This window comes from Mchenga conophoros, linkage group LG5, assembly GCF_057382185.1.
Source record: "Mchenga conophoros isolate Kocher_MC1m ecotype Shallow Benthic linkage group LG5, M_conophoros_male_GT1.1, whole genome shotgun sequence".
Taxonomy (NCBI): domain Eukaryota; kingdom Metazoa; phylum Chordata; class Actinopteri; order Cichliformes; family Cichlidae; genus Mchenga; species Mchenga conophoros.
In genome coordinates, this window is record NC_140530.1 from 16498865 (window position 1) to 16522168 (window position 23304).

At 40.3% G+C, this 23304-nt stretch overlaps 2 protein-coding genes, 1 long non-coding RNA gene and 1 other non-coding gene across 6 annotated transcripts; 1 reads left to right on the forward strand and 3 right to left on the reverse strand.

Moving 5' to 3' along the window:
• Positions 1 to 99: 99 nt before the first annotated feature.
• LOC146574192 (matrix remodeling-associated protein 8-like) lies at positions 100 to 20593 on the reverse strand. Of its 2 annotated transcripts, none has more exons than XM_085273630.1 (12): positions 20369 to 20593; positions 12144 to 12170; positions 11757 to 12059; positions 10900 to 11001; positions 10675 to 10808; positions 8327 to 8506; positions 5463 to 5604; positions 3079 to 3237; positions 2960 to 2984; positions 2795 to 2880; positions 2636 to 2707; positions 100 to 2554 (listed from the first exon to the last, which is right to left on the reverse strand). In XM_085273630.1, exons 3-12 carry the CDS (start codon positions 11959 to 11961, stop codon positions 2532 to 2534), a joined length of 1128 nt encoding a protein of 375 aa, XP_085129756.1. In that variant the 5' UTR covers positions 11962 to 12059; positions 12144 to 12170; positions 20369 to 20593; the 3' UTR covers positions 100 to 2531. The 2 variants fall into 2 exon arrangements, with proteins under 2 accessions (XP_085129756.1, XP_085129755.1); XM_085273629.1 differs by lacking the exon at positions 20369 to 20593 and adding an exon at positions 12730 to 13105.
• On the reverse strand, positions 9220 to 10666 carry LOC146574193 (uncharacterized). The gene is made up of 2 exons (XR_014892457.1): positions 9509 to 10666; positions 9220 to 9421 (listed from the first exon to the last, which is right to left on the reverse strand). It is a non-coding gene; the product is annotated as an uncharacterized LOC146574193 (long non-coding RNA).
• On the reverse strand, positions 13527 to 13598 carry trnae-uuc (transfer RNA glutamic acid (anticodon UUC)). Its single transcript has one exon. It is a non-coding gene; the product is annotated as a tRNA-Glu (tRNA).
• On the forward strand, positions 14012 to 22043 carry psma5 (proteasome 20S subunit alpha 5). Of its 2 annotated transcripts, none has more exons than XM_085273631.1 (10): positions 14012 to 14098; positions 14412 to 14462; positions 14856 to 14922; positions 15026 to 15152; positions 16317 to 16384; positions 16470 to 16577; positions 16677 to 16735; positions 16832 to 16934; positions 21416 to 21502; positions 21654 to 22043. In XM_085273631.1, the coding sequence occupies exons 2-10, from the start codon at positions 14434 to 14436 to the stop codon at positions 21729 to 21731; spliced, it is 726 nt and encodes a 241-aa protein (XP_085129757.1). In that variant the 5' UTR covers positions 14012 to 14098; positions 14412 to 14433; the 3' UTR covers positions 21732 to 22043. The 2 variants fall into 2 exon arrangements, with proteins under 2 accessions (XP_085129757.1, XP_085129758.1); XM_085273632.1 differs by having other exon boundaries at positions 14060 to 14111.
• The last annotated feature ends 1261 nt before the right edge of the window (positions 22044 to 23304 follow it).

The window sequence follows — 23304 nt, forward strand, 5'->3', positions numbered from 1 at the left end:
TTTTGTCATTTGAGGAGACTCCTGGGCAGAGCAGGAAATGCTGGAGAGATCATATCTGCTGGCTTAGAAATGAAACTACACAGCAACACACAGTCTGTCTTTTGTTTTTCATTTTTACTGGATTAGCAGTACAGTACAACACAACAATAGGTAGTTAAATTAGTATCAAGCATGGCTAACTGAGAAAAGCAAAAGCCACAGCAGATGTAACAGCAATCTTTTTTTCTTTAAGAGTGGAGTGTTATTCACACAGAGTACTGCAAGTAGGATGGTGTCCTCCTTTATGTCTTAGACACTGTAATGCTGGGATTTTACTTTGTAGTAGTTAATGCAGACTAAGCTAGGGGGCGCACAACACACGAGAGAAATCAAGTTGATGCCGTCAAATACAAATACAGCAAGCAACATCAGAATATTACAATAATAATAATAATAATAAAACCGGGGTACAAGGTCTGCTCAGACAAGTGAAAGCAGAAACCCAGGAGTTTTTAAATGGCTAAGAACTTCTGCTCTCTAACTTCCTTTTCCACAATGGGCACTACTTGTGGGATGAACGAAGATGAAGCCCAAAAATAGAAAGTGAGGTAAACATCTATTCTCACACAGAGTGGAAACAATAAAATTTCACCTTCCAGATTTTTTGGTGGTTTTAACTGTAATAAAAACGCCTGCCTGTAAGTACCAGGAGCCACTTGGCTGAATGCAGTATTTTGATTTCACACAGTAACAGCAGCAGTGACAGCAGAGAATTTACAACAGCGTTGTTTAACCAGCTGGTTTGTATTTTGATTTAACTGCGTTGTTTGAAGTTGTGTGAGACGGTTGCTATACTGGTTATAACATGACTAAATCCAACAAAGGGTAAGAGAAACTGCTGTGAAACACGCCTCCTACATTCACAGAGGAAAAAAGAAGCAGGGTGATGCCCACTAAGCAAGTGTACAATAAAAAATATCTGCATCAGAGCGTGGATACAAAACAGAACGTTTCACATATTCTGCTTGGTGGTGAGTGAGCATACAGTTAGTCAGCAGCTACTGGACGCAGTGCAGAGTTATGGTAACACTTCAGTGGCGCTTATGGGAGGAAAAGAAAAAGAGCAAAATCAGCATAAAAACTTTCTAACTAAAGGAATAATGATTCAGGCTGGAACTTTATCTTAACCAACTCAGAAGTGAGTCAGTTCTGTGCGATCTGTGCACACATTTCTCCTTCCTTTCGCAGCCAGGTCAATCTTAGTGCAGTGAAAAAGAATTTTCCCTCTTCCTCATTTCTTAGGATTTTTTTGCATATTTGTCACAGCTATATGTTTCAGATCATCAAACAAAGATAACCTGAATTTTTAAATGATGATTTTATTTATTAAGGGGAAAAAAGTGATCCAAACCAAGCCGGCCCTGTGTGAAAAAGTATTCACCCTCATTGTGGCACAACCAGTTATTAGGCAATCAAGTTTCACAATCAAGTGGTTGTGATCATTGTCGATGAGTCTTTGACACCAGTGTGGAGGAATTTTGGCCCACGCATCTCAATCCGATTCAAGTCCCGACTTTGACTAGGCCACTCCAAAACACTTTTTTAAACATTTCAGAGGTGGCCTTGCTAATGTGTTTTGGACCATTGTCCTGTTGCGAAAACACGAACTGACGATCAGACGGGATTTTTAGGTAGAGAGCAGAATTAATGGTTCCATCGATTAGCCAACACTGCCACCACCATGTTCTCTTTATGAAATGCTGTTTTAGATTTACACAACATGTAACGGGACTGAAACCTTCCAAAAAGTTCAGCCTTTGTCCACAGAATATTTTCCAAATGTGAGATGAGATTTTTGTTGTGTTCAGTCAGCTGTGGTTTTCTCCTTGGAGCTCTCCCATGGATGCCATTTTTGCTCAGTCTTATTATTTTTTTCCCAACTGTTGAATCATGAACTCTGACCTTAACTAAGAAAAGTGAGGTCTGCAGCTCTTTAAATGTTGTTCTGGGTTCTTTTGTGAACTCCTGGAGTTGCCCTGAGTTGTCGATGCGCTCTTGGAGCAATTTTAGTGGGGCAGCCACTCCTAGTAAAGTTCAGCACTGGTCCAAGTCCATTATCCTCCGTTTGTGGATAATGGCTCTCACTCTGGCTCACTGGAATCCCAGAGCATTTTTGGATATTTCTTTTTTAAACCAATTAATAAATGAAATCACCATGTGAAAACTGGATTTTGTATTTACTCTGATTATCTTTGTCTAATAGTAAAATTTGTTTGATGATCTAAAACATGTAAGTGTGACAAATACACAAACAAACTAAGAAATGAGGAAGGGGGCGTATACTTTTTCACAGTCCTGTTTGTATCTAATATCTACAATTTGGCAACACAAAACCTCAGTGTTCTTTTTCTGAATGTCACAACACAGATTTTTGCAACACTGCGTTTCTCTCTGCGGCATCTCTCCTGACAGGACAGAAGACGGTATGGAGGTGTTTAGCTTGGAGCGCAGCCTCTGGACCAGCCAGTGACTCCAGTTCCACTTCTTTTATTTCACTTAGAGAACTTCTGCATCTCTGCAAGAAAGAAAGATGGATTGAGTTTGAGGAAGAGAGTGTCAGGTGATTTATGATAGATGTTCGCATGTGTCTGTGTACCTTTGTCGAGATCAATGAATTTTGGCTGAGTTTTCACGTGGGCTTTTTCTTTCAGCAGGTTGTTCTTGTAGTCTAAACACAGAAAGACCACATCTTATCCCATCTGAGAGATGAACCAATATTTTTTTACACTCCACTCTTTTCTTTCTCTTAACTCACCGAATCTTCTTTCCTCCGGGCTGCACACATTCACCTCAGTAACGTCCATCTCAAACTCATCTGAGCAGCTCTGACTTCTGCTGGGCCTATCACAGTGAGGGGGACACACGTGGGTGAAGAAAGCGGTTATATGTGTGTGTGTCTGTGTGTATTGTCAGCACTCACCCCATATACGACTGAGGATACATTTCTGCAAACACAAGAACATTTAATGAGATTCAAAAGAAGGGGGGAAAAAAGCAGATTCTGAGTGATTTATCTGAAATCAGCCGTCAGCTTCACACCTTTGGTCGTGCGTCGTCGTACGATGACAACGATGATGAGGACAACAAATGCCAGGAGCAGGAAGGAGGTGAGGACGTAGCCCAGAGGCAGGAGAAAGTGGTGCCTTTGCTCAGGCAAGATGACGGTGATGACTCGCGGTGATTCAGCCTTAGCTGTCTCTGAGCAATAGAAGAGTGACAGCAGTCAGCATTTCTTTTTCATCTGTTCTTCATCTTTTCCCTCACAAACAAACCGGTGTGTCATTACGTGGTTTACAGATGTAGTAAACAAGACCGGAGCTTCCATTTGAACAGACATTACTCCTGTCGTGAGTGTCACATTGTTTTTTGTTTTGGACAGTGTACCGGCTAAAGACTTGGAGGGAAAAGAAAAAAAAACCCCCCCACAGATTTCTGCTGAGACTCATCTTGTTGTTAGTATTTTGTGTTTACACCATAAAGACACGCTCTCCTTGCTGGTACATCCGGTGGCATGGCTCACATGAGACGACCTTTTTTTTTTTATCCTACACATGTTGTACTAGATTTCCTGCTGTACGACATGCAAAACACGTTATGGAAGTGAGAAATAATTAGTCGTCTTTTTTCTATCTCAGCACGGTTCTGCTGAGTATTCACAAAGAGAGGATCAAGGCGAGTCTGGTTTCATTTAGCTTCATAAGGAAAAAAAAAAAAAAAGAGTTAAAAAAGTGCAAGGCAGGAGGCAGCTGCGGACCTCAGACTCAACATATTAAAGCCAAAATGAGATCCAGACTGTCATGCTCTGATTTACTTTTCCTGGCAGTAAAACACAGAAAAGCGACAAGCGCGAGAGAAGTGAAGGAAGCAGTGAGAGCCGAGGGAGAGGAAGGAGACGATGAGATGTTTCTCCAGAGGTATGCCTCACAGAATAAAGCTAGAAAAGATTTCTAGCAGACATCCCAAACACAGCACATGGACACAAAAAAGAAAACATAAAAACAAAACACATCGACGTTATAAATCCTCTGATTGTTTTATAAAGACTTTTTTCCTCCCCTGACATGAGAACATGTGTGTTTTTATTCAAACTGGCCGCAATGACGGTGCTAAAACTCCACGGATAAATAACTCTAATGGGAGGGAGGGAGGGAAAGGGTGACCTACATCTCATCGACCCCATTTCATCAACAAATTCCTCGCTCCCTTCTTGTTCTTCTTTCCTCTCTTTCTCCCTCTGTCTACCTTTCAGTTTGACTTTCGTCTTGTGTGACCAGCTGTTTTGCAGATGAGGCACGCTTCCTGTTCTTGTCCAAAAGCTGCAGAAAATGGCTCCTTTCTTTATATGTGAAGGGAAAAAGTCAGGCGAGCTCATCAAAGCAGAAAAATAAGAAAGACCCAGCAGAAGGCAAACAAAAGTGGGGTAATGAGTGAGACAAATTCTTGCTGAATGCGTGGAGAGAGCCAAAGTCAACACGGCAGCAGACAGACGAAACGAGAGAGATAGGAAGACATAATACTGCAGTAGACTACTGTAATGTCTGAGAGTGCAGAGGAGCAGGCAACAAAACAGATAAACCAGCACCATTCCCGTGGATAAAATCCTACTTTATTATTACAGCTCTGGGAGCGAAGGATTAATTGAGTGGGCAGATCTGGACTTCAGTCCTGTGACTGTATGCAAGAGATTCCACTGAAATGAGATCGGTCTTCTTGGCATGAACTTTAGGCACACACACATATTTACACACACAGATGGACTCAGCCATTTCTAAAGCCGTCTCAATGATTTTCCCACACTGATACATGTGCCATTAGCAACTTTGCTTCAGTTACCTTCTGGAAAAACAAACCCATGCACCAGAAACTCTCTCATTATCGAGGAATTTGAGGTAGGCTGCTGGCAAGCCATCGTGCCAAACACCCCTCCTCCTCCTCTCCACTGTGTCTTTTCTCTTTTACTGATGTCCACCCAACGAAAGAACTTTTCAGACCAGGCAAAGAGTTGAGAAATTTGTGTGGACAGAGCAATCCCTACAAACCTTAAATGTGCAACTACACACATACGTGAAATTTAGACAAACGTGAAAAGTGGCGAGGGTGAGGCTTAGAGGGTTTTGGCGGAGGTTAAAAGGCCTGGCATCAAAGAAGCTGACAGTGCAAGAAATAAGAGGGTCTCTTCACCCACACCCTTTCTTTTTTTTCTTCCTCTGCTGCTACTTCTTTTGTAGAGTGTGAGTCAGTGAATGAGGACAAAACAAGACGGGATGAGTGAAGGAAAGAGCAGATGTGTATGTTTCCCCTTCTCCTAATCGTACACATGATAGTTCAAATCCACCAGGTCATAAAACATTTTCTCTGCTAAGATACTCATGCTGACAAGAGCAGGAAGAAAGAGACTGTGTGTTTGTGTTTTTGTGAGTTACCCTTGTCTTCGCTGGGCAGTGATTTAGCCGGCATTGTTGGCTTAACCAGCGAAGGCTCCACTGTGACCTGAAATACTCTTCTCTCGTGGAGACCGCAGTAATGATGGTGGAGGTGGCAGGAATACAGCCCCTGGTCTGCTGGCTGTCAGAACACAAATACACATTAAACTATATGTATATAAAGTCAAAACCCTAAAATGGGTTGTTGTTAGCAGACAGACAAATGGAAGAAAATATCAAAGAAGAGTGAAAAATAGGACCGAGATTGTACAAAGGGCATCAGTACAAACTCTATTAATATTAACAATATGAACTATACAAATATAATGAATTTAATAGAAATTAAATCCAAGTTTATTAAAAGATTGAATTCTCTTTAAAGATTTTTTTCACATCAATATTTTATTTTCACTGTGTAATGAATCGTGGCTAGAAAATAAGCCCGTAATCAAATGTTGCTAGATTGTTTTATATCAGCCACCCCACCTAAGCCCATCCCAGTGGCTGATCTGATCTAAAAAAAAGATTTTGGTCTTAGATTGTGAGATTAAATGTGTTTTATCCATCCTCTGTACTCAACAAGGGATCGATACAGGCTCAAAAATGCTGGAAAAAAATATTACATGACTTACAAGCTGCAAATCTTCAATCTGGCAGTAAAATTTTGCGTCGCATCATTAACACTAGTAAAATTACAGTAGAAAAGAAATCAGCTGGTTCTGAGAAGATTAGATAGGAGGTCCTCACTCATTTTTCATGGAATGACCCAAGACTTTCTTGAATAAGAGTAAAGCTCTGTGATTATACAGTACTGTGCAAAAGTCTTAAGCAATTCCTCATTTCTTCATATTTTGCTAGGAAAATGTGAAATAGGTCCATAGGTTATTATAAATGGAGATAGAGTATATTAGGAGCGATCGTGGCTCAAGAGTGGGGAGTTCGCCTTGTTGCCGGTTCGAGCCCCGGCTTGGACAGTCTCGGTCTTGTGTCCTTGGGCAAGACACTTCGCCCGTTGCCTACTGGTGGTGGCCAGAGGGCCCGGTGGCCTTTGTCAGTGTACCCCAGGGAGGCTGTGGCTACAATGTAGCTTGCCATCACCAGTGTGTGAATGTCTGGGTGGATGACTGGTTGTGTAAAGTGCTTTGGGGTCCTTAGGGACTAGTAAAGCGCTATACAAATACAGGCCATTTACCATAAGACAAAAACAGTTTGTACATAATAATAATAAGCTTGAAAGTCAATATTTAGTATGACCACTATTATTCTTCAACACAGCCTGAACTCTCTAAAGAAAGCTTTTTTTCGGGTCATTTTTTAAAGTAGTTCTCAGGAATAGCTCTCCAGAATTTTGTTCTATTCTCGGCCACAATGATCCAACACTGCTTCAATAATGTTGAGGTCTGGGCCATGACTGATAGTGTTGCATTGGGCGTTTTTCTATCCAGGTATGTTTTTACTGCATTGTCAGTGTGTTTAGAATAATGTCATGCTTTCCAGATGTATTGCATCATGGATCCGTCCAATAACATCTGTGGGTCTTTGACAAGATTCCCAACACCACTGGCTGAAATGCAGCAGGAAACCATGACAGAGGCTGTACCATGTTTTACAGATAGCTCTAGATACTCACTGTTGTGCCCCTCTCCTAACCCTGTTCTTTTATAATTTGGCATACCTTAGCCTTTTCTCCCTGCGCCACCTCCTTAAAAATTGTTTCCTGACACAAATTTGGCCATGAATTAAAAGCGTTACTTGACAATGATCATGATGGTCATTACATCAGATCCAAAGTGCAATCGAAACACTGGGGTAGTCAGCTAAGGATCTTTGGGCTTTATAATGGTGAGAATAACAGCTGAACAATGCTACTAACTACAAATCACCAGAAAGGGAAAAAAAATGTATGACAAAATCATAAATTATTATCAATTCCTTGGGTCCTACATGTGCAAGACTAAAAAAAACAATATTGCTCAATAGACTAACAGGCAAACCTGTTTACTTTCACCACAGAGTTGAACAGCAGAATTTAGCAACATCTGGGATTTGTCAAAAATACATTTGTGCAAGAGTCAGAAGTGAATTGTTGATACAGATTTTTTCAAACACCCCCTCAGTTCATGCTCTGTATGAAACAAGCTGTTTTAGCTCCTTTAAGGGCACTCTGTGAATTCAAGAAAATCCGAAATCAATTTAAACTGTGCATCAAAATCTTATTTTTTTAAAAGTTATTGAAGATTTTACATGTTGTACAGTCATTAAACGCTGGAAACACAGGACAGTTTAAAGAAAGCATTAAAAGCATTCATGAGTGCATGTAAATGCCTGACCACAGCTGTATGTAAGACAGAGAAAAGAAAAAAATTAGGCCCATGTTAAACATATCTGTTTTCATGCATCAGAGAAGTTGTGCCGTTACACACAACTGATATCTGAGAAAAAAAATTGTGTTAATTTTGAAAACATCTGCCTATGGTTTTTTGTAGCTAGTTTCCCGAGCCTGTATATAAATGAAATGTTATGATTTATGAGATCTGCTTGCTATTATAACAAATGGCAATAACTGTTGCTGTTGGGTTTTTTTAAAACTGCATTGGTTGCCCAACATATTGTGGTTTAAAACCTCATTTTTCCCAGTGGAGCAATAAAGTTTGACTTGAAAAGAGATGCATTACTAATGAGAGTTTCATCTGTTCTGGAAACACTGTTTACATGTATACACACAAATACACGCTTTTGCAGACGCTTTTATGCCAAGAGCATTGGACCACAGATTTGTTAAAGCACAGATGAACCTCATGAGAAGTGAGCCTATACCACTTTTGTTTAAGTAGCTCTCTTTTAAAAAGCTCACACATACGCACCTGCAGATCAGATATGGTGAGTGAGAAGTCTCCTTCGGAGAAGGCGTGATTGCTGATATTCATCTTCCTCTGAAGGAACAGAGGTCCATAGCTCCGCTGCTCCCCAGAGGCGTACAGGTCCACAAGCCGGTCAGCTCGGTCATGGGAAATTCCTGGAGCCTGACGGTCCCAGTGAACCACCTAAAGAGCCAGATATATCAGTTAATGTACAATTGTAGTCAAACATTTACACATGTTAATTATGAGCATGAATGCAATCATAATTTTGGACTTTTAATGATTTCTTTTCCAGGGTGGAATGATTGTACAGCATACATCTTTAATGATTAAAACAAAAAACAAAACAACAAGAACAGGGTGCACAAGTTCTGAATTTATTTAGGATTTTCTCAAATCCTCGAGTCAACACACACTTAATTCAATCTTTTAATAAGTAGTGCTGAAAGTTCTACAATGTCTTTTAACAATGCCAAGGCCTATTAACCCCTTGTTTAACTTTTTGTTTGTGATCATGATTGATGACAACTGATAGTTTATCTTTGGCAACATAAAAAGGATTTGTTTGGCAGCATCCATTGGACTGACCAATACTCAGAACAACAGGAAACTCCAAGGAACTCAGTGAAAATCTAACAAGGAGAACTGTAGATTCACACAAGTAAGGTCTCTTGGAGCCATTTCTAAAACAACTGCTTAATCCAAAATCATCACTTAAAACAACTTTATGTATGTACAAGTTATTTGGATGCATTATTAATTTGCCAAGATGTGGGCAAAGACCCAAACTGTCTTGGCAAAGGCAATTTGGGTCAGTTTGGGCAAAGACAGTTTCTGTCACGGGCTGCGACGGCAGACCGTGGAGTTGTAGAGAAAGTAGGGCCCAAACGCGAGACTCAAGTGAAGGACAGTGGATTTATTTATGGCGAGTGGACAGAAACGACAACTATATACAATTCAAGCACTGTGACTCCTGTGGCGATTCCTCCAAGAATCCCACACAGTGCACGTGTCCATAGCAGTGAAAAGGTGACAACTCCAAAAACCCGATTCCACTCTGTGATTTCCCCTCGTGACGACGTTCCTGACTCCCGACTCCTGGTGACACAAAAACACACACAGCTCAGCAGGCAGCCTTTAGTAGCGAAGCCGATCACAACGCACTAATCTACGGAGGTACTTAACAGGTTCGACTTAGTATGATCCCGCGCCGACTGGGGCTCCGCCACCTTCTTAAATAAGGCGCCCCTCATGAAGCCATCAGCTGCAGCTGGTGAGGGCTAATGGGCGGCAGGTGCGGCAGTCCCCAGTGCAGGAACACTTCCGGGTCGCAGTCCCCTCAGCGACCCCAAAACATCCGGGAGCACCCAGGGAGAAAGGACAAAAAGGGAGAGAAAACCACCATAACATATGGAAAAACATATACAAGAAATACATGAGCTCTGGGTCATCAGACCCAGACCATGACAGTTTCCCTCTGATGAGAGGAAATTGGTGAGGATGTTCTGGAACAACCCAGGAATCACCAAGCATCAAGCCTGACATTAACTGGAAACTGCTGGAAGACCAGCATCACTGTCCATGGTGAAGTGAATTTTAAATCACCATGTACAGAGAGGGTGCCGACCAAGAAGGAAGCTCCTGCTCCAAAATAAACTCTTTTTTTTGCAGCTGTCCATATGGACCAGTCAAATGCCTTCTGGAGAAAAATAAGACGGTCAGATGAGACAAACATTAAACTCTTTGGATATAATGAGAAGCGGGATGGTTGAAGAGTTAAAGGTAAGGCTTTCAAACCTAAGAACATTGTACCAACTGTCAAGCACGGTGGTGACCATCATGCTCTGGGGCTGTGTTGCTGCTAGTGGTACCGGTACATTGTACAAAGTAGATGGAATAAGAAAGAAGGAGGATTGCCTCCAAATTCTTCAAATTCACCTCAAATCATCAGCTAAATGGTTGAAACTTGGACACAGTTCGGTGTTTCAACAGGAAAATGATCCCAAACACGTCAAAACTGGTTTTGGAATAAATAAAGTAGATTAACATTAAGCAACTGGAATGGCCTTCCCAAATTCCCGAACTCACCTCATTGAAATTTGAGGACTATGCTTAAAAGATATCTCAATCAACCAATTAAATAACCTCTACCATTTCTGCCAAAAAGAGTGATTTGCACTCAGTTCTTGTCATTAAAGTCATTAAACATGTATGCTGTACAATTGTTACACCCTGGAAAAACAGTTCAAAGAAATAATCCAAAGCAGATTAACCAGGACATGTACATGTCAATTGTAATGTTAAAAACAAATGTTAGCTCTTGATCTGTCTCGGGAAACAAGTAGAAACACCTGCTGATCCTCCTCCTGGTCGCTCCAGTCTGTCCACACACTACGTCGGTTGGTGCACGGCAGCACTGCAGTGCTCCCAAGCAGCACCACGAACACGGCATTATGCCCATTCCAGTATCGCTGTTCTTTACGGCCTTTGTGGCAAAAACAAGTCAAAGGGGTTTGTGGATTAATACTAATGTACTTCAGCTCACGTGCTGATAGCTGATAGAGTGTGATACATACGTGATTTAGTGACATTGAGCTGGACTCTGACTGTCTCGTAAAAGTTGCAGTAGAGATGGTGGAGGTTGCAGGAGTACAGACCTCGGTCATTCATCGTCACATCTGTCATCACATGTAGAAGTACAGCAAATCAAGCATGGCCACTTAGGAAACAGAAGTGCAAACTTCATATTAAAGCAAACCTTTTTCCAAAACCTTTTAGATTTAATGGCATTTTTTTTTCATTATCAAGTAATGTAGTTTATAGAGGCTTCATATTTATTCCTTTGTGTGGCATTTAGGTATCTGTGAAACCTTTGTTGACTCTGTGTTTGAGATTTGGTGTTGGATGGTAATCTATGTAAACTGGGCATTTTAGTTTTTGGTAATGGGGTGGCAATGGGGACCAGTTGCGCACTGACGGGAAATCAGAGACAAATACCGAACTAAATCACTTGAAAAATTTCCACACAGAGCTTTAATGATTTTAATCATAGCCAGACCGACTGCCTCTATTAGAAGACATGGTTGCCCTGTAACAGTATAGTGGTCACACTGATGCAATTTAGCCATACCTCTGCATGGAAGAGAGGTGATAAGGGGATGATATCTGATTGTGAGGGGAGTGTGTCAGGATGCATTTGGCTTTCTACCCTAACAAATATCTAGATGGTCTTTGATTTTAACTGCATTTCAGTGGCAATGATTCACCTTTCTTTTAAAATATTTGTCTACATACTTAATATGTGATCTGAAATATTTGTTATAAGAACATAACAAGCAAAGCCACAGTGAGACACACCAACAAAGTAATGTTGGCCAGTTACAGTTACACATGAAAGACAAAAACAGAATGTGTCTGTATGTGTGTGTGAGACCTTTGATAACCAGGGAGAAGTTTCCATCTTTGAAGGCTGTCGGGTTGAGACCAACCCTGCCCAGATTGTAGGAGTTGTACATCCTTTGTTCTCCTGCTGAGAACATGTCCACTACCCTTTCCATGGCGTAGTCCGGATAAGCCCGGTACATATCCCAGTGGATCACCCTCTGCCTGTCTCTCACCCTGTCCCTGGTCCACACCATCCGGCTGCTCACACACTGCAGCACCAGCTTTGAACCAGCGCGGGAGCTCACATTATAACCTGCCACAACCACGCTGCTGCTCTCAGCCTGACATGACACTGACAAAGGACAGACAGGGTGTAACATTTTTAGTACTCATGGACACATAGATCACATGTGCACACACACAAGGAGAAACCTACCTGCAGTGAAGAAGCAGGCCACAGGGACTGAAAAAACAAAACAAAAAACAGTAGAAATAAGCAAAAGGGTTAATCACTTAAACAGATATTCAGACCAAATCTGTAGGTCCCTGCATCTGAAAATGCATGTATGTGTGTGCATGTGTGTGTGTAGGCAATTTACTGCCGGTGTAAACTAATATATATTGCTATCTGGAAACCCTTTTGGGCTTTGTTTTTGTACTGTGCAGTTAGGCCTGATTGAAATGAACCCTCCCTCAGTGTTTCTCATCTCCGAAGAATGTATCTGCGCTGTAAGTGTGGACGGAAGTCTGGTTTTAAAATCAGCCCAGAAAGGTCAAATACATCAATCTACCTTAACGACACTAGAAACAAACAAACAAATCTTTAACAAATCTTTCAAACGTTCTTTCACCTCAGAACAAAAGGAAAAACGAGGAAAAGTTACTTAGTAAAATATATTTTTAATTTCTTTAGAGTGTTCTCCACTGCTGAGTCCAACTTCTAAAATACTTTAACTCACGAATGCAAAGTCTATCCACGCTTGCAACAAAAGCAAAACAGTGCTTCACTCCAGCCTACTTACTGTGGATCAAGAGGAGAGTCTGAAAAATGATGTCGTCCCTCTTGGTTTTCATCTTTTCAGTTTTAAGCCGATAAGTCAGTGTTCTGCACCTGGCAGTCCGCCCTGAGCATGAGAAAATATGTCCAGCCTGTCTGTTCGCAACAGCAACCCGTCAAGGTTAGTCACATTTCAGAGTTTGGAGAGACCTTCGCTGCCACAGCATTAAGTTAGAGCTTCACCACAGAACCAAAACAGAACCGAGCGGAACTGAAATCAGCCGGGAAATGAAACCCGACACCGCCAAGTAAACCTCCTCTCACAAACCCCCGACTAATTAGCCTACAATAAAAAAATCTCAAGAGAGACTTTTGTTTTTACACTTACATTCTCTTACTTTTCCACTAAGTTGTGTTAATAGCTGTACATCATTACTTTTGCAGTGGTGACATATTGGTATTCGTATTAGAGCACATTTCAAAAGCCACACTATTTTTCCAGTAGCACTCAGCATAGTAAGCCAAACAATCATTTCCAAGAGCATAGCAGATAACTTAACGACGACTAATCTCGATAGGCGCAAAATATTTTATATTTTGGGGCATTTAACCTGATGAAGAAATCAGACAAATCAACAGGTCATCGTCTCTTCTAATTCAGCTCAATAACGACACCCAGCGGTTGGTTCCGCTCTCAAGTGACCACAATAATTTAATAAATTATACTGTGTTTTGGAGCCCATTGTGCCATTTTGTCACTACGAAGGCCAAGTTCGACATTCACGTGAAAGACATTAAAATCCCATCGTCACAAAAGAGGCGTTCCCATACCGGGAGTCGAACCCGGGCCGCCTGGGTGAAAACCAGGAATCCTAACCGCTAGACCATATGGGAAACTGTACTCACCAGTCGTGTAATGTTGCATAATACATGTACGCAAACGCATGGCACCCAACGATCATTACCTTTGTCTGTTTTTGTTAAGTTGTATTCTTGTTATTCTGATTTGCACGAATTGGAACAATTATTTGTCTTCAGTAAATTTCATTAACAATTTGTCTTCAGACAAAAAGAAAAATTATGATTGTAGGAAACAACATCGTGTTTTCAGGCAACATTACCCAGCTTTATTTTTCCTAATTTTTCACAAATACCAGTATTATAATGTGCTTTCTTGTTTTTGAATTTTACAAGTAAAAACACATAATAACAACCACAAAATCAAAAGCGTTTAAATTCAGAGTACATAAATAAAGTTAATTTAATGAAGTATATTTTGACTTGGAGACGCGGAACGTTAGTTAGGGAATTGCTAACAACCGGCGCGTTTGGATGTAACACACCAAACGCTTCCTCTGAAACAAGCGAACTCATTGAAGGGTTTTTGGCTGAAGGTAAACGAGCCGGGCAAGTGAAGTTATTTTGAATAATACTGGGAAATTGTACACATATATTTCCCCGGACATTGTTAAACTGATGGAATTTTGATGTTTGATGTATATTTGTGTCTAATATGCAGTTAATTGTGTAATTGGTTGCGCTGTTAGCTAGCACGCCTGCTCGGTATCACCGCTAACTGCAGCTAGCAGATAACCCGGTGTCACAGCAAACTTGAAACCAAAAACTAGAATCAGCTCTCAATATTTGCTTTAACTTGTTGGTACTGTACATTAATCTTACGCAAATAACGCATCTATCTTTTTCTAGATCCTGCGTTTAACGTTAAAAGATGTTTTTGACCAGATCGGAATATGACAGGTAGGTGCAGCACAAACTGCTTTGTCATTTATTGAGCGCTTAACAGAGGGAAATGAACAAACGAACGAGAGCACACAGGTGTTTTATTGTCTACCCGAGAAAGAAAGCCCGGTTAAACGCCGAAAGAAAATATAGAAAATACTGATTTCGTTAAACCCTTATTGTAACAGTGTCTCTACAGCTTGTATCAGCTAGCAGCTAATAATCAATGTTAGGAAAAAGTTGGTTTGCTTTCACTTTCGGTATGCCATCCTTTTCAAGCTGAGCGTTTATTTACTTTACTGTTATGAGGTAATAGACGTGCAAATAATAATAGTGAAAAATAACGTTTACAGCTATCTTTAATATATTAATCGTTGTTAAAATTTCTAAACTTTAATTTCTGTTTTCCAGAGGTGTGAACACATTTTCTCCTGAGGGAAGATTGTTCCAGGTTGAATATGCCATAGAGGCAATAAAAGTGAGTACTTCACAGGAATCTTTAACTATTTCTGCGCGGTTATTAAACAAAGTGATTATATTCGAGCTCATCTATTTTCTTTGGCCTGGCTTTGCTCTTCTAGTTGGGCTCCACAGCCATCGGTATCCAGACTTCAGAAGGGGTATGTCTGGCTGTGGAGAAGAGGATCACCTCTCCCCTGATGGAGCCCAACAGCATTGAGAAGATCGTGGAGATTGATAGTCACATTGGTAAGTGGAAATGGACCATGACAAAGGATTAAGGCTTTTGTTGACATAATATTACTGGCTGTTTTTTGTAATGAGAAAAGATATCCAGTCAGCTAAACCAGTTAATTGATTCTTTGATTAAAATTGGACTTGAAATGCATGTTATTGTTTTTGTTTTTTTTACACAGAAATCCAGTGCAATATTGTTAAAGAAAAAGAAAAGCAAAAATATTTATTATTTTCTTTTTAGCCCAGAAAATATTATTATTAATTGAATGTACACTTCAATTTCCAAAAACTTTTATTCCCTTACAAAAAAGAGAAATGTGGACAAAAGCAACTGAAACCGTCTAGATCAATAGATTGAAACAACCTAAAGAGTCATTCCATGTGAATTCATTAAATCTTAAAAAAGATTCCAGCCAGACCCTCTCTGATTTACTTCAGAGCACTGATTTTAAATATTTTTGCAATTAAATCAGAGCCATTTAAACCAAGCATTGCTTAAACCAAATATTATTAGATTTAGTTTTTTGGCTGATATAGTTTGTGTGACAATATAGACCAAATTAAAGCTGTTAATGAAATTATTTTTGAAAGCATCATCTCTTTATTATTTGGTCCCTTTGCAAGACTGTAAAGCAGAAAATAGATAAATAAACATTTTAAGTAAACAAAGTGCCATTAATAGTACTTTAAACCAGAGAATATCACTGGGCTACTCCATGTAAAGATTGGTGAAAATATCTTAAAGTTCTCTTTTCTTTTTTTTCCCCCAAATATTTTGTGATTGTCAGTGTGTCGTTTTTTTTGTTTTGTTTTGGGGTTTTTTTTTTTGCCTCCCTCTGTTTAAGGGAGAGTATTCATCTTTTTAAAAAAAACACCTCGAGAAATGATTCTCTTTCCTTTGCTTCAGCAAAAACTCTTTGGTATAAGTGGCTTAAATTAGTCAGAACACTGTCTCGCAAAGCTAAGCAAATCAAGTCCTCAACTTTAATTTTCACACTGTTGTTGTAGCTGTTTCAGACAAATTTTAATCATCCACATTCTTGCACAGTAAAGCTTTCCTTCGGATTACACGAAATTTCATCTCGTTTGTCTCACTTTGATGGTGAAGAGTCTTGCTTTAGGCCACAGCTTGTGAAAGATAAATGCAATTTAGTTTTCTTTCTTTTCACGTCTTAGGCTGTGCCATGAGCGGCTTGATAGCTGATGCCAAGACTCTTATCGACAAAGCAAGAGTGGAAACACAGGTATGATTTCAGAGCACAGCGCTGTATAAGGCATATTTAGAGTGCTGTGTTTATCTGCGGTTAACCTATATGTGCTCTGTTTCAGAACCACTGGTTCACTTACAATGAGACGATGACAGTGGAGAGTGTGACTCAGGCTGTGTCCAACCTGGCGCTGCAGTTTGGTGAGGAAGATGCAGACCCTGGTGCCATGGTGAGTCACTCAGCCAGTGTTTGTGTTTTAATTTTGAGATGCAGACCTAAAAAGTTTGATGTTTAACTTCTATTTGTGTCTTTGCTTTGTTTTAAACAGAGTCGACCTTTTGGTGTAGCGCTTCTGTTTGGGGGAGTTGATGAAAAAGGACCTCAGCTGTATGTCAAGATAATTGTTTATTATTTTAAAATTTAAGGGATATTTGCTTGCTTTGCTTAAACACATGTATCGTTTTTTTTGTGTGTGTAATACAGGTATCACATGGACCCATCAGGAACTTTTGTGCAGTGTGATGCTCGGGCCATCGGTTCTGCATCTGAGGGAGCACAGAGCTCTCTGCAAGAGGTCTACCACAAGGTAATAACAGCCATGATACCATAGCATTGTACCAACCATATGCCTGCATTACACGCTGTGTAATTCACTCATGTTATCCAGTTAAGTACGGTACTCCTGTGTTTTCTTCACACTCCCATGTCATGCTGGAACACAGCCTGCTTCAGCGGTCAGATTGAGTCCACTTAGCTGGTACAAGACAAGTTACAGCTGATGAGGATATTTCAATATCAGTGTCTCAACTTCCATCACTCTGTTGCTACAAACATACAAATAGTTTTCTTGGACATTTGTCCAAGATGGGAAACCAGAAGTTCTTAAAAAAAAAAAAAAAAAAAGGTAAAAAAAAAAACACACTCTTAAGCTACTTTGGCCACAGCACCCAAGAAATGTAGAAAAAAAACCTGTCTCAGCTTCCCAAAGCTTCAGCTGAAATATTTAAAACAAAATTTCTGGAGATGCCACATCTGTCTGTCTGCGCTCGTCCACTAAACAGTGATGCAGTTCCTGGTTTGTGGAATAACCATAAACTTGTGGCTGGGATGAATGATCGCTGTGCTGACTAATTTAGGTTTTGGTTAAGCGACGTTTAAGGAACATGAAATAAATCAGTCAGCACAGAGAAGTATTGAAAAATGTTGACAGACATATTTTAGACATTTATGTCTGGTATTAAATGGTCATAAATGGCGAGAACATACAATTTTTGTGTTTTACTTATGTATACTACACTCACAGGCATTTATAATTTAATATATGGCTTAGCTGGCAAGGGACAATTTAAAATATGTCCCACGCCTTAAAGAGTTACAGGGAAGGTTTGACTCAGGTCATTTAACATTTTGAATATAGTAGGGCTGCCACGATTAGTCAACTAGTCAAGATTACGTCGACTATCAAAATTGTCGACGACTGATTTAATAGTCGACGCGTCGTTTGAAGCTTTGTAAGATCACAAAAGACGCAGGAATAAGTAGCAGGATTTAAGAGTGTAATAACGGAAACAGAAGATGGCAGCACTGCATGTATAAGGATGCCAGCACTGCATGTATAAGGATGCCAGCTGCCGTTAAACCCCGAAGAAGAAGAAGTAGCTCTGTCCCAGAATTCATAGCACAGTTTCCAACAGTTTCCAACAATAGACCCTGTGCACAAGAAAATGCTAACTTCCTGGTTTGAGACCGGATGTGGGGTTGTACATTTCCGGTAGCTTTACTTTGCGGTCAATCGCTACTGCGAAGATATACTCCAAAATCATGTCCAAAACTCGAAAAGGGAAAGATCGCGTTAAGTTTATGACACAACAGTGGTGAGTGTTCCCACCTTCTGCTCCAGAAGGTGGGAACACTCACCACTGTTGTGTCATAAAAAAAATCTAATGATCAAAAAAGCAAAAAATGAAAAATTGCTGAACGATTGCTGGTAACGGTTTCTATACATTAGTATTTACGAAGGGTATGTTGTGACTTACCTTCAAAATTACAGCGGTCCCTCGCTATAACGCGGTTCACCTTTCACCTCGCTGTTTCGCGGATTTTTTAGTGCAAGTTTGCATGCTTATTTTTATTTTTTTTTTTTACATCACATTGTGTCCTGATCGCTGCAGACAATCTCCTCCGTGACCTCTCTCCTGTACAGTATAGAATCGCTGCATCGATCGCTAGCAGTGTGACTCTGAAGTGCAGTACTGTATGTCCACGATGTCGACGAAACGTTTTGCACCGTCAAAAAATAAAATTAGCTACTTGATTTCACCTATCGCTGGTTATTTTTAGAACATAACACCCGCGATAAATGAGGGACAGCTGAGAAATATAACATTTGAATCCATTTTCTCTTTTGCCCTGAGACGTGGGGAAAAAATATCGACAAGTCGATGAACATCATTTACAGATATATTGGGTAAATGCCCAAGACATCTATAGAAATGTAAATCACCGCTTGATTCATTCATTTGCTTAACTTGTTTTGGACCGTAAACAAGGCGTGAATAGGACACTGGAAACAAAGCTCCCCACAGGAGTTTCCGCACCGGAAGTAGCATATGCTAACGTGCACGTAGTCTATGGCGACAGCTAGTTAGTTTTAATACTACTCTTATTATTCTTTCTGGGTCACAAAATTAAACGTTTAACATATTTTCAGGCGAGAATGTAACTGTATAAACCTCAAATATCTGCTCAGTTTTTCAAGACACCACATATTTTCAAAAGCGCTCCGACGTTTTCGGAGACGTCTGTTACCCACTAGCTCGATAGCTAGCCGGGGGCAAGGCTCACTAGAGCCCGTGAGAACACTGGACTCCCAGCAAATCGTTTTCAAACCCACCGCCGTCTTTTGCTACTCAGGTTAAACATGATATGTAAGTCACTTAGATAACTTAAAAATGTTATTGTTTGGCTTTTTTCAGTATTTTATTTGTTCCTGAGTAAATCGGCAGTGTTGGGAAGGTTACTTTTAAAATGTATTCCACTACAGATTACAGAATACGGCATGTTGTCTGGGTCAACTTTGCTAGCCAGAGACAGAGAGAGGCGTTGAAAGGCTGCTCCAACGGAACTTATCCGGTTGTTCAGTGATGACGCGACGAATCCTACTTCCGGGCCTAAAGTAGTCTGCGTTTAATATGGCTTTTGTGTTGTTAACATGTTTAATGTTATGTATTTTCTTCTATTTAATCTCAAAAAGCTTCTAAAACAGTCAGAGATCACTGTTGACCTCCCTCGGCTTTTATTACCGCTAATCATTTATTTAAGCTCAGTTTTTAAAACCTTAGGATGTAACTACAGCCCAGCCCATGCAGCAGTATATGAATGACTAACCTCGTATTGTGGATGGATTATCTCAGTTGTTCTCCTGGCTGAAGTTTGGTCCTTTTACAGCATCCTGCCATGTGATTACATTTGTTCCTGACCACTGAGAACACTCACGTTAACTTTTATCAGTGGAAAAAAAAGTTATCTTGTTTATATTATGCTAACATAGCTGTGTCGCTAGCGGCCACGTAGCACATCATTATATACCAGCTAGCCAAACTTCAGTAACCCTACAAACGTCACTGCTGTTTAATTTTCTGTCTTCATTTATGTTGGAAGTGATAACAGAGCTGTACTTTTTAATTTGTTTCCAAAACCCCGCAGTCAGGACATGCTATATTGTATTTAGATAGCAGGAAGTTAGCTCGCTAGCTTCTAACTTCTAACTCCGTTAAATGTCATAAATTCCGTTTTCATGAATTGTTACACCTGGTAGAGCAGAACGCTGATCATTTTATTAAAGATGAAAGACTTTAGACAGTTTTTCAACTCTCAGTAATGCCATAGTGATCGTTTGATATATGGACCTGCAGCGGAGTTTAGGTCCAGACACGGCTAGTGACGTCAGACTGAACAATCGGATTGTTTCGGAGGAAAACACGAACACAGCGTACAGTCGAGTCTTAATAGCTTACTTACAACTGGGCTCATCTGGCACTCTTCTTAGCTGCAGTGGTTATTATTATATTTACATGCTTCCAGCTCCCTTTTCTCCTCGATGACAGCTCCTTTTCTCCCTCCTCGCGCTCACAGACACATAACGCAGTCCATTCTCCCTGCAGCATGGACTACACTGCCCATGAGGCTACATTCTTTAGGGCTATGCAATAATTGGGGCTATGCCTGTAGCATTCTGCCTATTAGCTTAGCACAACAACAACAAAAAGGCACCGCTCTCTCACCCAGGAAACACAGTCGCAGAGAGCGTGTCATCCTGTAACCATGGCAACCGTAACGCTGCCGCCTGGAACAACAGAACAGCTGTCAAACAAAACCCAAACAGTCCTGACCCGCAACAATATGAAACAGGAAAGTACCGCCGTGTAATCCATTTATTTCAACAAAGTAACTGTATTCTAAATGCCACCTTTTTAAACGGTAACTGTAACGGAATACAGTTGCTCATATTTTGTATTTTAAATACGTAACGGCGGTACATGTATTCCGTTACTCCCCAACACTGTAAATCGGTTTGGCTGAGATTAAAGTTATAGTTTTTACACAGCTGAATAAATGTCAAGCAGACAACTGATTATCAGAAGTGTGAGATGCTCGAGAATATACTCCGGTGTCCTGTTATATTTTAGATAGCAAGGAGTTTATTAAACTCTACCGAAACAATCTGCAAATTTCATTAAAATTTAATAAACTATCATCTTGTCTTTATTTTTAGTTAGCACATACCTTAAACACTTAAAGCTGTAAGCTAATGATAGTTATATAAGAGCAGATGCTGCTGGTGCAATAAGCTGGACGTTTTACGTCCAATGGATGCATGATCTGATTAGTCGACTAATCGCAAAAATAATCGGTGACTAGTCAACTATCAAAATAATCGTTTGTGGCAGCCCTAGAATATAGTCAGAATTTCTCCATGATGGACGGGTGTATGTTGTGAAAACTATGGACACGCAGATTTGAATAGTTTTGTCTTTTTGTCTTTCCCTGTCTCTGGAAATCTGACAGTCCATGACATTAAAAGAAGCCATCAAGTCATCTCTCACCATTCTGAAGCAGGTGATGGAGGAGAAGCTCAACGCCACCAACATTGAGGTTTGTCCCACTCTGATACTTGATGCCAGAAGGTTGTATCTGTCCATTTCCAACCAAATCAGCTGTGTTATTTGGACTTAAGTTGCAAAGACCTGCTGTTGTCTAAATGGTTGTTTTTCACACATACTTTCTTAATCTGTCTCCTCTACAGCTGGCAACAGTAGAGCCTGGTAAGACCTTCCACATGTATTCCAAAGAGGAGCTGGAGGAGGTAATCAAGGACATCTAGAGCAGGAAAGACTTGGTCTCGGTTTCAGTTCTGGGCACGAGGGAAGAGGGTGTGAAGGCGCACCTGGGCCGAATGTCACAAAGCAGCCACAACTTTCTATCCGTACATTCTCATTATTTGCTGCATTCAAAATTGCAGTGCAGAAGCAGTTTCTATATACGATCCAATAATTTTTCTTTACGTCTCTCAGTATCTGTACGTGTCTGTACAGGAGTCTGACCGGGACTTATAACTGAGTGGCAAGGGGGAAAAATGTGGGGGAGGAGTGGGAGGGGTATTTTTGTTACGAATCAGTACAATTAAACTGTTGTATTCAGAAAGTTGCCGACTCTTTGCAGTTTTTGTTTTTCTTGTCTTTCAACTATGGTATTTCAATAATATCTAATTAGTATTAGTAAACCGTATTGCAAACGCAGCGTAACTGGTTTAGTTTTGTGCTCATGATACCATACACATGTTAGCAAAAAATAAATTGAAGGCATCATCCTTTGTCAAAAAGGCCTGTTTATATACACAGTCTCCCATTTTCAGAGGCTCAGAATTAACTAAACAATTGGCAAGTACTTTCATGACCAGGTTAGGCCTGCTCCCTTATTTGATGAGAAGTAATGCAGATGTAATGTCTTAAATTTATTCAAAGTATTGAATTTGTGTTTCATAACTTTTTACTAATATAAGTGAGGGATTCCATGACTAGGCTGAAAATCTAAAATAAACTGATCAGAGAGAGCAAAAAACCTTCGGAGCAGCCAAATTGGCAATCTGTTTCATGATTTAGAAGAAGGAATCCACTGATCAGTTCAGCAGGAACAGAAGGATTGAAAGACCACAGGAGACAGCTAAAGTGGATAATTATAGAATTATTTCCATTGTTTAAGAAAAATAACTTTACGAGTCAAGGACAGGCGCATCACTGTCAAGATCTGCAATCATGTTTTTATGATTGGAGAAGGAGTTTACAACAAGATTCAAAATGCTGATTATAAAAACAGGAAGGCTGGAAAAGACTTTTTTCTAGAAAGAGCCTGCACAGTTCTGGAAAAAATTCTTTGGACAGATGACTTTACCAGAATAATGGAAAGAGAAAAGTATGGAGGACAGAAACGGGTCATTATTTGAGGCATACTACATTATCTGACAAACATGGTGGAGGCAGTATTATGGCTTGGGTATGTGTGGCTGCTGATGGAAGCAGCAGGATTCTCAAGTATACAGGCCTATACACTCTGCTTATACTCCAAATGTTGAAAAACTGATTGGACGGTGCTTCACAACTGAATCGAAGAATAATGCGAAAGAAAGGTGGCTGATGTAAAAGCCTGCAGAGCATCTCGACCAGGAAGATACATGATACATGATGTCCATGGTTTCAAGACTTTACACCACAGGTGTCGAACTCCAGGCCTTGAGGGCCAGTGTCCTGCAGGTTTTAGATCTCACCCTGGGTCAACACACTTGAATCAAATGATTAGTTCATTACCAGGCCTGTGGAGAACTTCAAGACATGTTGAGGAGGTCATTTAGACATTTAAATCAGCTGAGTTGGATCAAGGACACATCTAAGACCTGCCGG